Source organism: Battus philenor, unplaced genomic scaffold, assembly GCF_028537555.1.
Source record: "Battus philenor isolate CCGP_79_NKW_IND1 unplaced genomic scaffold, ilBatPhil1.0.hap1 SCAF_20, whole genome shotgun sequence".
Classification (NCBI taxonomy): domain Eukaryota; kingdom Metazoa; phylum Arthropoda; class Insecta; order Lepidoptera; family Papilionidae; genus Battus; species Battus philenor.
Genome location: NW_027181683.1, coordinates 10,370,105 through 10,382,886, shown reverse-complemented (window position 1 = coordinate 10,382,886; position 12,782 = coordinate 10,370,105). Strand labels below are relative to the sequence as shown.

The following is a 12,782-nucleotide window of genomic DNA, read 5'->3' as shown; positions in this document are numbered from 1 at the left end:
CCTTGAGCTACTGTACTCTATGTTCTCCTTCTACAAGAGAAGTGGAAACTGGTAATATAAAAACTTATAAAAATTTTAGTGTCTTAATCAAGTATATTGAGTACGCAGTATGTAATTACAGACTAAACGTCTAAACGCATTACCCACGTACTATTAAATATGATCTACGAGATACTCTTATATATAATATCCATTATTAATAGATAAATTGTTCGTTACGTATCAAATATATTTTAGTTAACTTTTACGTAAAATTGCTACATTAAATATTTTCTTCACAAAGTACAGTCATAAGCCTGATATTACTTGTTGTAATTTCCTCGCATAACGTGTAGCAATTTCGCAACATCAGATTTTGCAAATGTAACTCCTTTAGGCGTTTCGCTATTATCGTGTCAATACAACATGCGAATAGCTGTCTACCTCTTCTACTTCTATTTGATGAAACAAATGGCTTACCTAATTTATATATATATATATATAGATATATATATATATTCATAGTTCATTTCTTTTGAATCCCTTTATAATCTCTTTTTATTTTATAAGGAATTAATGTATTGCTACCAATTATAAATAAATTAATAATAAAATATATATAAATAAATAAAATTATAAATAAATGTATAGTACGCCTATTCCAAAAATCAAATGTTACAGAAATAATAAATAATATAATTCGAAGGAAGTATTTTCGAAAGCCGGATTACTACATTTTAAAATTATTATTTTTTTCTGTCTGTCCTTACAGTGTTTGCACTGGCAGAAGTTATATGCCAATTGCATTCCAATAGAACAAAATAAATTAAATTATCATGTTTCAGAGTGACTGTATAGCGTGTTTGAAAATAGTCGTTAAAGTTTAAAAGCTTTTTATTGACAGGTGAACTATACATTCACTCTTTCAAAGCTCCTATACTTATCACAAATCATTCTGTATATTATATTGCTAGACATTCTTTCGGTAAACGCCTTTAAAATTAGCACGAGTTAATTGCGGCGCCGGTGCAGTAACAATATTGCAGGCGTTTTTCACTCTATTGATAAAGTCTGACATTTTGTTCACAATTAAAACTGTTACGAAAGTTTAATGGCCAAATAAGTCATTGCTTTTAAACGTAGTGTTTGTATTAGTAAGCCTGCAATCTCTTGCCTAATTATTAAAGGTTTTTTTCTTTCACTTTTTTACTATTTTATTTATTAACGAGTAAGCGTTTTGGTTTACAAAATGAATCTCAATAAGTAAAAGGTCAATAAAGTTTATTGACGACATAAAAAGATTTATGAATTATAATAATTATTAAAAATTAATATAATTTTTCTTTTTTTGCAAAGATTGATTATGTATAGTAAATGTATAATAATATTATGCCTGTGACTTCGTCCGCGTGGAATTTAACAAAAAAAATACTTAATTTTTTATTTTAAGAATATTACTAGTATAAAAGTAGCCGGAGTTACTCTTTATTAGGTCTAACCATTTCAGAGATTAGCGGGAACAAACAGACGGACAGATTTTATTTTAGTTATATGTTCCGTATATTTATTCGTATGCAAGTAGTAAAAAGCGGTTATTTTAATATTACAAACCGACACTCCGAATTTATTTATAACCATAGAAATGACTAATTGACTTTCTTAAAATCAAAATATTTTTATTTAATAAATATTAAATTTTCTTCAGGTAGTAGGTGTCAAAAGTTAAAAAAGCGTAAACTTTTGTAGCTACCATCTATCCTCTTCTATAAAGTGATCACTTTATGATATGTATTTTTATCTATTGGAACGCGAGAGGCTTTTACTTTGGGCTATACGACATCTGCAGGGAAATATAATTAACAATTTTTTTAATATGTAGAAGTCCGAATTGAATATGCTTTTCTTACTGTATTATCATTTAGTTATTTATTGTTTCTGTAAACATAGCTATTTTGAATAGGGTATATGATACATTAATCGATAGCAAAAGAGCTTTATATCTACCTCTTTGTTTTTACATATAGAACTTTTCACTCTGTATAAGATAAAATTCACGTCATCACATCACGGCTCGTCAGTTACACTCCCTTAAATGGCTCTTGGCGAAAAACACTTACAACTAATTATATCCTGAAATAATTATAAAAATTGTATACACATTAAGCTCTGAGTTTTCATACGAACAACAATCATGCGCGATTAGACCTCTTTCGTCATTACAAAAAACTTAAGAGCGGTAAAGTGTACTGCAAATTTAGTTTGTTACGAGGAAATTAGTATTGTTTATTTAAAAAATATATGTTACGTTACTTATTAAGAACCAAAATGCAAAAATGGAAAATAATTACTTTTAATTTTATTCTTATTGTTAAATATGAGCGTTAAATCAATTTTTATGAATAAATTCCGCAGCTTATTATTAATTTAGTCAGTGTACATATAGTATAGTATATTCAAGTTTATGTGCTTAGAGCGACACACTCGTTGTCAGTCTGTAAATCCATACATTTACTTCATCTTACTTACACATATTGAAAACTTTGTTAGTGAAAGAATAGAGAAAAGTATATAAACGTCGTATTTGGTTTACAGCCTTCCTTATCGCCTTATTTGAATACATCATCATCGTTATGATATAATTCGATAGAAGCCGACTGCAAGGCATCGGCCTGCCTCAAAGATCGCAATGATAACCAGCTGCCAGCTTCCAGCGACTTTTCACGACCTTGACTATATCGACAGGCCACCCAGTGGGAGCCCTGCCCACGTTACGCCTACCGGCTCTTGATCACCACTCGGTGTTGAATACAGCTAATTGTATTATTTGTCACCGTGAATTAATTCGCGTGTATTTTCCTTTAAATTAAAAATAAAACCTTTGTTTAATTAATATCATGTTTTGATTAGTCGTCCACAATATATATTTTTGTGGTAAATATGTACAACGTATTTGAATATCTAAATAAACTGCTATTAAAAGCCATTATGATAAACCCTCCACGGTACGCCGGCTGGTTAGATTTATTTATAGCTAAACCGCCGCGGTCACTTCGGCTCGATTTGGCATTTAACTTTGTTCCTTTGTTTTAAGGAATGTTAGGTTCCTTTCCCTTGTCTTTGATTTAACTGAGCATTATTTCAGACTAGTAAAATTGGATCGTTTAATTATGTCAATGTCATTTAAAACCTACAGAATTTTAATCATTGTCCGGCATGTTTCCTGGAAGCCTAGCAATCGATTATACGAGATAAATAGCTTTTAATGGAACATGAAGTTTTTTTATCGACATCGCTCCAATTTTTATAAGTGTTATGACAAGTAATATCCAAGGTTGATTTGATACTTATCAAGTTCCGCATGTGGGCGCAGTACAGTGGATTAATTACTTTACAAAAGTCTACCGGCATGTGCTTTTTCAATTGTATTGTTTTAAATTAACTGCCGTCTATGAAACTAATATGTATTTACTCATTGCAAAGAAGGTATTTATTTCATGACGCGTGTGCTCTTACATTTTTTAAGTAAATGAATGTGACAATATGTCTTACATTTCATACTTTAATAAACATTATGCTTGTAATCCAAGGAGTTGCGTATTCATGTAAATAGTATTAAAATAAAGACAAAATAATTTACTATTTCATTTATTCACACATCCTCGCCTTTTTCCTGTACATTTTTTTACATTTAAATTAATTTCCAAACATCTGAGTATTAGATTTGGTATCTAAGGAGTTATCACAGTTTACCATCCGTGCGCGAGTCCGTGTCCGTAAGCGCCATGGCCGGCAGCGGCGTAGGCGACGGGCGCGAAGACCGGGGCGGGGTGGGACTGGGACAGGGACTGGACGGCCACGGACCGGCTGCCGGCGAAGGCTCCGTGTCCGGCGAGGAGGGCGGGGGCGGCATAGGCGGCGGGCCCGGCGGCGTATGCGGCGTGTCCGGCGTACGCGGCGGGGGCAGCGTAGGCAGCGGGAGCGGCGGCGTAAGCAGCCACGGGGGCGACCGCTACGTGACCGGCCAGTTGCTTAGCCAACACGGGTGCGACACCTGCGGCGGCTCCGTCAAGCTGAGCCTCGGCGGTCTTCACGGCGTCGACGGCTTGCCACGAGTGGTCTTCGGCGGCGTTGACGGCCTGACCCTGGATTTCGGAGGCCTGGTCGTGCAATTCGCGGACGGCATCAACAGCAGCGCGGGCATGGTCAGAAGCTTCAACATGTGCGTCGATAGCGGCTCCCTGGATGTCTCCGGGTGAGATGGTGGGCAGAGCAGGTGCGACGACGGCGTGCGGCGCGGCGACGGCGACAGGCGCGGCGCGGGCCAGGCCCAACGCTGCAAGCGGCGCGCCGTGACCCAGCAGGCCGTGGGCGTAAGGTGCGGCCAGCAGGGCGCCGGATGGCGCGGCTGCGGCGCAGGCGAGGACGGCGGCGGCGACAATCTGAAAATCAAAACATCCCATAGAAAACATCGAACACCGAATTCCGATAATCCGATAAACGAGTCACTTCACTAATGAAACGACACAACACTATTCACATAACACAATTTTAGAGGCGGTTTCAACTAACCAGAACTCTCATCGTGCACTTCTGTGGTAGACTGCTCGAAGGCTACTGATTGCTCTCATTTCGTTGCCGCCGGTTTTTATAGTCGCACCGAGCGTGGTGTGAAACGGAACGCGCGCGAAAAAAGTAAGTGGCCGCTTTCAAGGGCGGGAAGGGTGCAGGAAGCCCGGCAATTTTGACGAATAGATACGTGTTCGAATTTCAAAGTAGCCTCGGCCCCGGTGTTGCGGTCAGTGTCAATTATTGGCCACTTTACACATTAAAACTTACAGCTTTGCTTTAAATAAATGTACGAGTTATTTTCGTTAGTTAGATTAAATGCTTAACATGCATGTGACCTATTTACGTTCGCATAAGTTGTAAAGAGCGTGAGAAAAACGTCCGACTATGGAATGACGGACTCATGAAAGTATAATTTTCCGCTTTGAAGAATACATTTACATTCAATTAAAGGCATCTCTTATATCCTAAGGTTAATGTTCACGAGAAAAATAATAATACTTATGTGGGTAACGAGGTTTATTCGATTACATCACACGCAACCCGAGCATTATAAACGCATTTTTAGAGTTATTCGTAGTTAATGTGAAATGTAATCTTAACGATGGGAATCTTGATTTCGATGTCTAAAACAGTCTATAATATTATACAAAGAGAGATTAACTTTGTATGAAGTTAGCCAATGTTTTTTTTACGAAAAGTGATTAGGAAATATATTTTTCTTTGTTTTGTTACTGAAACTATGATTTTTTTGCGTGTAATTATTCGTAACATTGTTATCGAAGATTTTACAATGAGAACTGCTAATCCACTGACATATGACATCGTTTTACTTGGAAAGGACAAAACTAAGATGATGTGATATTAGTGTCCATAATGCATAGCATTATGCTGCAACACCATCCATCCCGTGCTAAAACGTACCGTAGGACTTTATACTTTACAGTTTATACCAATAAACACCAAAATCGTGTGAATACATGTTAACGTTTGAAATATACATTAGGTCTAAGTACAATCCAAGTGAAGTTGTTCTACCAGGATAAAATGACCTCCCGCATTTGTGCAAAGTAGAATTTAAAATCGACATTTTGAATAAACAGTGTAATAACAAAGTTGATTATTAAAATTATGCAAAGTTTGGTCTTGGAAACAGATTTATAGATTTATTACCGCCTTACAATCCCGATATCTCTTTCGTTTTCAAAAAATACAGTATTATTTTCTATAGGTAAAATATCATTTCAGGGATAAAAGTGTATGTAAAGCTTATTTGATTTAAATTAGTGTATTTGAAGTACACTCTATACAAAAATCAATAGCTTTAGAAATAATAACAAATGTAGAAAAAAAGGCGAGAGGAATAAGCGTTTTCAAAATTTGAATAACTACATATTAAAATTAAATATTGTTTACTATCTGTCCATGTCTTTACTGTCATAAGTAATTGGCCTGTCTAATTGTAAAAATAAATTAATGTAACATATTTTGGAGTGTTCACTTTTACTTGTTTTGGATATACTTGTAAAAGCTCTAAAGTTTTTTGCTGACAAATGAGCTTTACCTCTTTATAGCTTTTATAACTAATACTAACTGTTAAAAAGAGATGTGAAACTTATAAGCTATTTCATTTTTATAGCTTGTTTTATATATGCTTCTGCTGTCGAGATGAAACAAAGTATTGTCTTTCTTTCCTTTTTTCTGACACTATCGTTTTCTGACATCGTACAGATTTCGTTCGTATTAAAGTCTAAAAGTATATCTGTAGGTATGAAATAGATATCTAATTTTGCGATTTTAACTTAATGCGTGTATACACGACTTTGTTATACCGCCACAAGATGCAAGGATAATTTCAGGGACAGTATATTTTGTGTGAATTATATAGAATCAACTCAACCCGTGATCATGAAGAATCCGTGACATTAATCGATCCACACTAGATCTGTGTAGTGTGATTGATGTACATCAAATGTACAACGTAATAACTTTGAATGGACACTTGGGTTCCAAATTACAAGACTGTAATAATACAATACATATGTATAATAGATACAAAGTTACTGAGTAATAGAATTTATTTGTGCACAGAACGTAAAGCATAGTGTTTCAAACCTACCCTGTTCACTTATTTTAATTTAATACCTAAACTTAAACCTAGTCTATGCAACTTTCACTACCACACCTCTGGTCACTTGTCGACGATTTTGGTACAAAACGGTGTACAGTTTCGAACCAGTTATTATTATTTCAACTCGTTACAATTACTTTCTTTTTTTTTAAAGTAATCAACATTAATATGATTAATGGAAGTTTCCGATAAACTTTACTGTAAGGTATATCTCACTGAAGTTCATGTTAATATTCCATTCCTATATTGTTTACAACGATAAATTGTTATCATTGTTTTACTTTTATTGCGTAAGATCGTACAACATAAACATAAAATGGTACAACGCAGTTTAATTATGAGAATATGGACAAACTGTACTTTCGCTGTTAAGTTTCTTTGACAACTTTAATAAAGATTATCTTGATATTACCATTTCGTATTTTAAAAAGTTGGCAAGTTGTAGTGGTATTAGATAGGTCACATAACGCACAGACTAACTGATCCCTGGGTTTCTGATGTGGATACCACGGATCGGCAAGTGCAGATGTCCTAAACCACAAGGTGGACAGAATTAGTTCGTTGTTAGAAATTTTTTGGGTACGAACCACTAGGTGGACAGATTTTATTCTTGTTAGAAATATTTTGGGGACGCTGATATACTGTTCACTAATACTGAAATGTTTTTGATGATTTTTCTACATAACATTAAATTGAATTATTTTACAGATAATTAAAAATCTCATTTAACTTACACAGACCAAGTAGTGTAATTATTTTTAAAGCCTGAACCAACACCTAAGTGTACTACTAGGGGGACCGGAAAGTAATGTCGTTTTTGTCGACATATTTTACAGAAAAACCGATTGATTTTTACCGTTCCAGCAGTGAATATTGTGTACTAGATGACAAAAGGTTGTTAATGAAGAAGGTGAACATATTGTTGAATAAAAATAAAAACTTTTTAAAAATGACAATTTAACTTAAGGAAGCGACATTACTTTCCGGTCCCCCTAATATTATTATGTATCGTTGTTCTTCTTCATCTTTTCAGCAGATAGTCGGCTGCAAAACATAGGCTTCTATTACATTGAAGTACTGCTCCTGAAATCGCATCAATAAACAACTATTGATCCAAAGTATTACTGGGTAGAAGGTACATTTTTACATATAAAACAAACTAGATTAAGAAGGCTATATTCGAATGTTGATGCGCGCTGTTGGCCTTTTTGGCTTTTACAGCTTCATCGGACGCAGGGCTCGCGGATCCGAAATCCGCGAGCTAATAAACTAAAGAAACTTCTTCGTCAGATGCTTCACTTGACGTATTATATTAGCTAATTGTTACCTAGTCGGTTTTCGGAGAAGCTAATTTCGTGGTATCTTTTAAGGTGTCGAGATTAAACTCGAAGTTGGGTACTATTTTGGATTATATATGATAAAAGTACGTTATAATGTCTTTATAAAAAGCCCTATTAAATGCAGCAAAACATGAATGAAGAAACGGCAGGCCAGTAAGTATGCTCTCGAAACATTTGATAGGTGACGTCAGAGTTCATCATTAGCCTTATGGTATTAGCGCAGCCTACATCCATCATCGCAAGAGATCATTAAACCTGGTTTCGACATCGTGCGAAACGTCTGCGAAGTGTTAATACGCGTATTTTCGCACGTAATTTGGAAACAGTTATTGTCAATTACTTGATGGAACAATGCTAGTCATGTGTATTCGCTTTGTGCGTTGGACAAGGTTGCTTGTTTAACTGTTCTATTGGTAATCTTTGTGTTTTGTTTTTTTTGCGAAAGTCTATGTACATGTAATGTATTGTTACTTGAGCTCTAATGAGTTTTGTATGACTAGAGGAAAAACAACCAGAAACACAATTGATAGTAACTTCGGTAGTATATAGTTCTTAACTTCTTTATAATTTCTGGGATCAAGGTTTGTTAACATCCTTGACGATATATCCAGATGAACTAAATTATCTATTTGGCATAAGCTAATAATTTTGAAACAAAAATGAACATCTAATAATGAACCCATGATAAATGATACAGGCTATTAACAGCGTCTAGGGTTTTAAAAATATATATGTCAGTAGTTTATAAACTAATACAAACAAGTAAAGTTTATAAACCACTGCTAAATGAATGATATAAATATGGTAAAGGTGATCAAGTCTTGCAAAAGGATCGACTTCCGTTAAATTACATTTTACTGTCGTATGCTTATTCTTTTTAATATTTAAAATTATTATTTTTCAATTTAACTCACTTTTAATTTCTTCTAAAAAAATCTATATTCTCTGACTTTTGGTTAATCGAACTAACTTTAGTACAATATACGGGTTAGTATTTTTTTCCCTTTTTACGTATTCTATATATGTTCTGCGTTGCGTTGAAGACACAATTAAATAGTAGTTAAGGGATTTATTTAAAATAAATAGAACGATTTTTTGATAAGGAAGAGACTTCCATTACGATTGACATAGCTTTTTTTTGACATATCTGTGAAACTATTTTTTTTTTGATTAAAGAAGTTAATGCAAGCGGCTTGTGATTTTACAGCCAGATTTTTTACGGAAATGTCAATGGTCTCAATATCTTATTATAAATGTTCGATTAATTTTCGAAGGGTCAACATAAATCGGTGCGTTCGTTGCAGCTGACGGCGGTCGTGGCAATTCGACCTTTACCAACCGGCTGTACTTAGCCACTTATTAGCCGCATAACGTAATAGAAGTAAAATGCTAAGACGCAATTACAGGATTGGTGTAATGGTTGTTTTGTGTACATAGCGAGGTTACAATGGTATCGGACATGAGTGGGGAAGGATTCGTTGCGCAATCGGCCAACCGGGGCGGTATTGAGCAAGCTCGTACGAACTCAACTTTGTTACACTTTGAAATTCTACACATTTTTATGAATAATATATGTTACAAGCCGGCCTTGTGATGTTATCTGTGTTGGGACTAAAACGTCTCACAGATAAGACATGAGCCTTACTGTATGTTCTAATTATATTAAGTTTATTTAAATATTACTTATCATCATGATCATTTAAGTTGAAAGACGTCCACCAGTGAACATAAGCCTTTCTTGTAGTTTATTTATAAACAGTAGTTTTTTTAATACAAAATTTGTGTAGTCTCCTGATTCCTATGCTAGGAGTAGATATGATATTTCCTTGGAGACGCTCTGTATCCAGCTTCTTCTAATGTACTTAACACGACAATGTTACTTAAGTTATATACTATGATGTTTACACGTATTTGAAACAAAGCAACTCGCTAAGACCTAGATTCTTGATAAAAATGACTAATGACTTATGATACGATTGATGATAAGAGAGTCGATTGCATACCGGGTGATTGGGTATGGTGTAAAAGTTTTAACGCCCAATTCCAATAAACCTGTATGAAGATATCACCCTAAAAAATCTTTTTTTTGTAACGGCAACAGGCTAATAACTTCTGGTAGTACAAAGTCTGCAGTAAACAATAATCCACATATAGTGATTCGAAGTATGAAAACATTTTTTCTTAGTAATAATATATATGATGTTATTTTTATTTCTGAAACCATTGACATTTCGAAATGGTGTACCATACATTATATGACAGCGAATGAGCTGTACATTCACCTCCTTTAAAGCTTTTAGACCTATAATCAATCACCCTATATAGTTTTAATTTTCTTTGACAAATTCATAATATTTTATAATTCTAACCTTGTTCAAATTAGACGTTGAATTGCAAGAGCTGTGTTATCTGATGATAAATGTCTTGTTTTCAAGTTTGTAGTTAGCAAGGTAGGTAAGAAAAATAAAAGAAAAGAAAACTGGTGTTATAAGAAGGCTTTAAGTCACCCAGAGAGCAATATAGAGAGCTATGTTCGGAGTTTCGTTGGGATCAGAATGGAGAAGATCCACAAAAGAACCAAGATCAATGACTTAGCTCGAAGAATTGCTCGTTTGAAGGGCAGTAAGCGAGGCACATCGCTGATGAAACCGATTGCCTTTGGGGCCGAAAGGTCCTGGCGTACCGACCACGAGCCTCTAGACGCGGCGTGGAAAGGCACCTTAGTAGGTGGACCATACGACATAATTAAGGTTGCGGAAAATCGCTGGATGCAGAAAGTGCAAGACCAGTCATTGTGGCCATCTTTGTGGAATGACTATGCCTTCCAGTGGGCGTCCATCCTCTGAAAAGAAAAAGGATAAAGAACGGATACATTATAGTTTATATTCCTAAGTTGGTAACTACTATGTATTGCTGAGTAGTCGATATTAAATTATACCGATAATATTCTTATAGAAGTGCGTTCTTTTATGGGCATCTAGGTCAGTCCGAGGTGTCACGGTGAATTTAAATGCAGTGTGCGTTTATCGCGGCCCCGTTTGCGGAGCGCGTAGTGATCGTCGCACTTTCCGCGCGTTCGAGTCACTCAGCCATAGGGATTGTTATGTAATCATGTTAATTTAACTCCTGTGTAATTGTAATTGTTAGAACACAACATCTGTATCCTGAAAATACACCTTGTTTACATGTCACTTATATATTCCTGATGGTCACCAAATTATTTATGTTTGTGTGTGTACAATATAAATTTAACACAGACACTGTACCATTAGAAATAGAAAAATCAATACTTCATTATCGTGACTGGACATAAGCTTACCTCATAGATTAACAATAAGATCGACTGAAAGCATCCTGCGTTCATCCATCTTTCAGTGGCTATATTTAATATTACATAATAAATATAAATATTGACACAATTTTATTAGTACTCCATTATGTCTTCGATTATGTTGTATGTATTAAAATGTAATAGTCGTGAAGCATAAATAAAATTGGACACTGAATAACAACTAGCGTTCAATTATGTATACACAAATGTATATTGATAAAGCTATGATTAAGATTTTTTATTATCATATTATTATACCCTTTTGTAATGAATAGAAACAAAATTATTAAAGTAAAAAAGTAAAAATTATTGGTCTATTCAGTCAAAAAATTGCGAAGGTAACTTAAAGTATGTTGTCTAGTAACCCCGGGTAAATCTGTTTGAAACTAGCTATAGCACGTGCTGTGCTATTATTCCTTGGTCACGGTACTCACAGTATTGTAATAGCACAAAGAGGATCGCATCCCTCTTTGTATTATTACAATGGTTCGCTGAAGATATTAAGTTAGTTTCTAACTCAACACGCCTGCCGGGTGTTGGCTTGTGTTTTCAAATTACAATACACAGTTACATTCTCCCACATATACCATCATGTTAACATTAAATAAACCTTGCCTTGTCTCTACGCTTCTTTATATTAAAAAGAAATAGTATACGATTTTGCAGATTATTATACGTTCTTATAACACTCTTATCTTCGATCATCAGTTCGCAAATTATAAATAGAATAATCCTAAGGAAAATTACTATTCTCCTGATCATAGGTCAAGCCTTAGATTTCTAACAGGATTTTTTCAAAGTGGCCAGTATCCAGCGTCTTCTGACTGTCCATCTTGTGGGCGGACGTCGTACCTCGTTCTCGGTGTGTTAATTGAAATGTTGACCTTAACTAAAAATTAATAAACTAGAGGTTTTTGGTTGGTCATCTTGACGATCTTTGAGGGAGGCCTATGCCTTGCAGTGGATGTCTATCGGCTGAAAAAAAAAACAAAAGGAGAAAATCGATTTTTAATACGATAAAACGTAAATCTATCAATGGAATAGTTTTTAAATGATTGCATTTGTTTCATTATGATAGGTCGTATAAGACGCATATCGAGTTTCGAATTAAGATCTATTCCCGCCTGCCTATTGTAAAATACGCGCTAGATCTAGAACAGATCGGGCAAAAGCCATGCGGAGAAGGCTACGTCACGCCTCGCCATTCACTCGCGAGTGCGTTCGCTGTCCGTGCGGAGCTTGGTATTTGGCATAAGCGATGGCGATTTTAAGACTTTTAATTGTGAGTCATTTGATGATACGAAATATTTATATTGTGATGAACAATAATTTCATTTAGTGGACGTGTAGCATTTTAGCAATGTGGGGAATAACTTAAACGCGTCTACATTAAATTTCGCGGATACAGGGAAGATCATTAAGTTAAGCGGGTTTT

General features: G+C 35.0%; 2 protein-coding genes across 2 annotated transcripts in view; one reads left to right on the top strand and one right to left on the bottom strand.

Annotated features, from left to right (window-relative positions):
• The window catches only part of Rbcn-3B (WD repeat-containing protein Rbcn-3B), a 121,718-nt gene that overhangs the window by 73,060 nt on the left and 35,876 nt on the right, over window positions 1-12,782 (top strand). The gene's annotated exons all lie outside the window — the stretch shown is intronic.
• LOC137923095 (pupal cuticle protein PCP52-like) lies at window positions 3,609-4,631 on the bottom strand. Its single transcript, XM_068766231.1, has 2 exons — window positions 4,549-4,631; window positions 3,609-4,418 (listed from the first exon to the last, which is right to left on the bottom strand). Exons 1-2 carry the CDS (start codon window positions 4,558-4,560, stop codon window positions 3,726-3,728), a joined length of 705 nt encoding a protein of 234 aa, XP_068622332.1. The 5' UTR covers window positions 4,561-4,631; the 3' UTR covers window positions 3,609-3,725.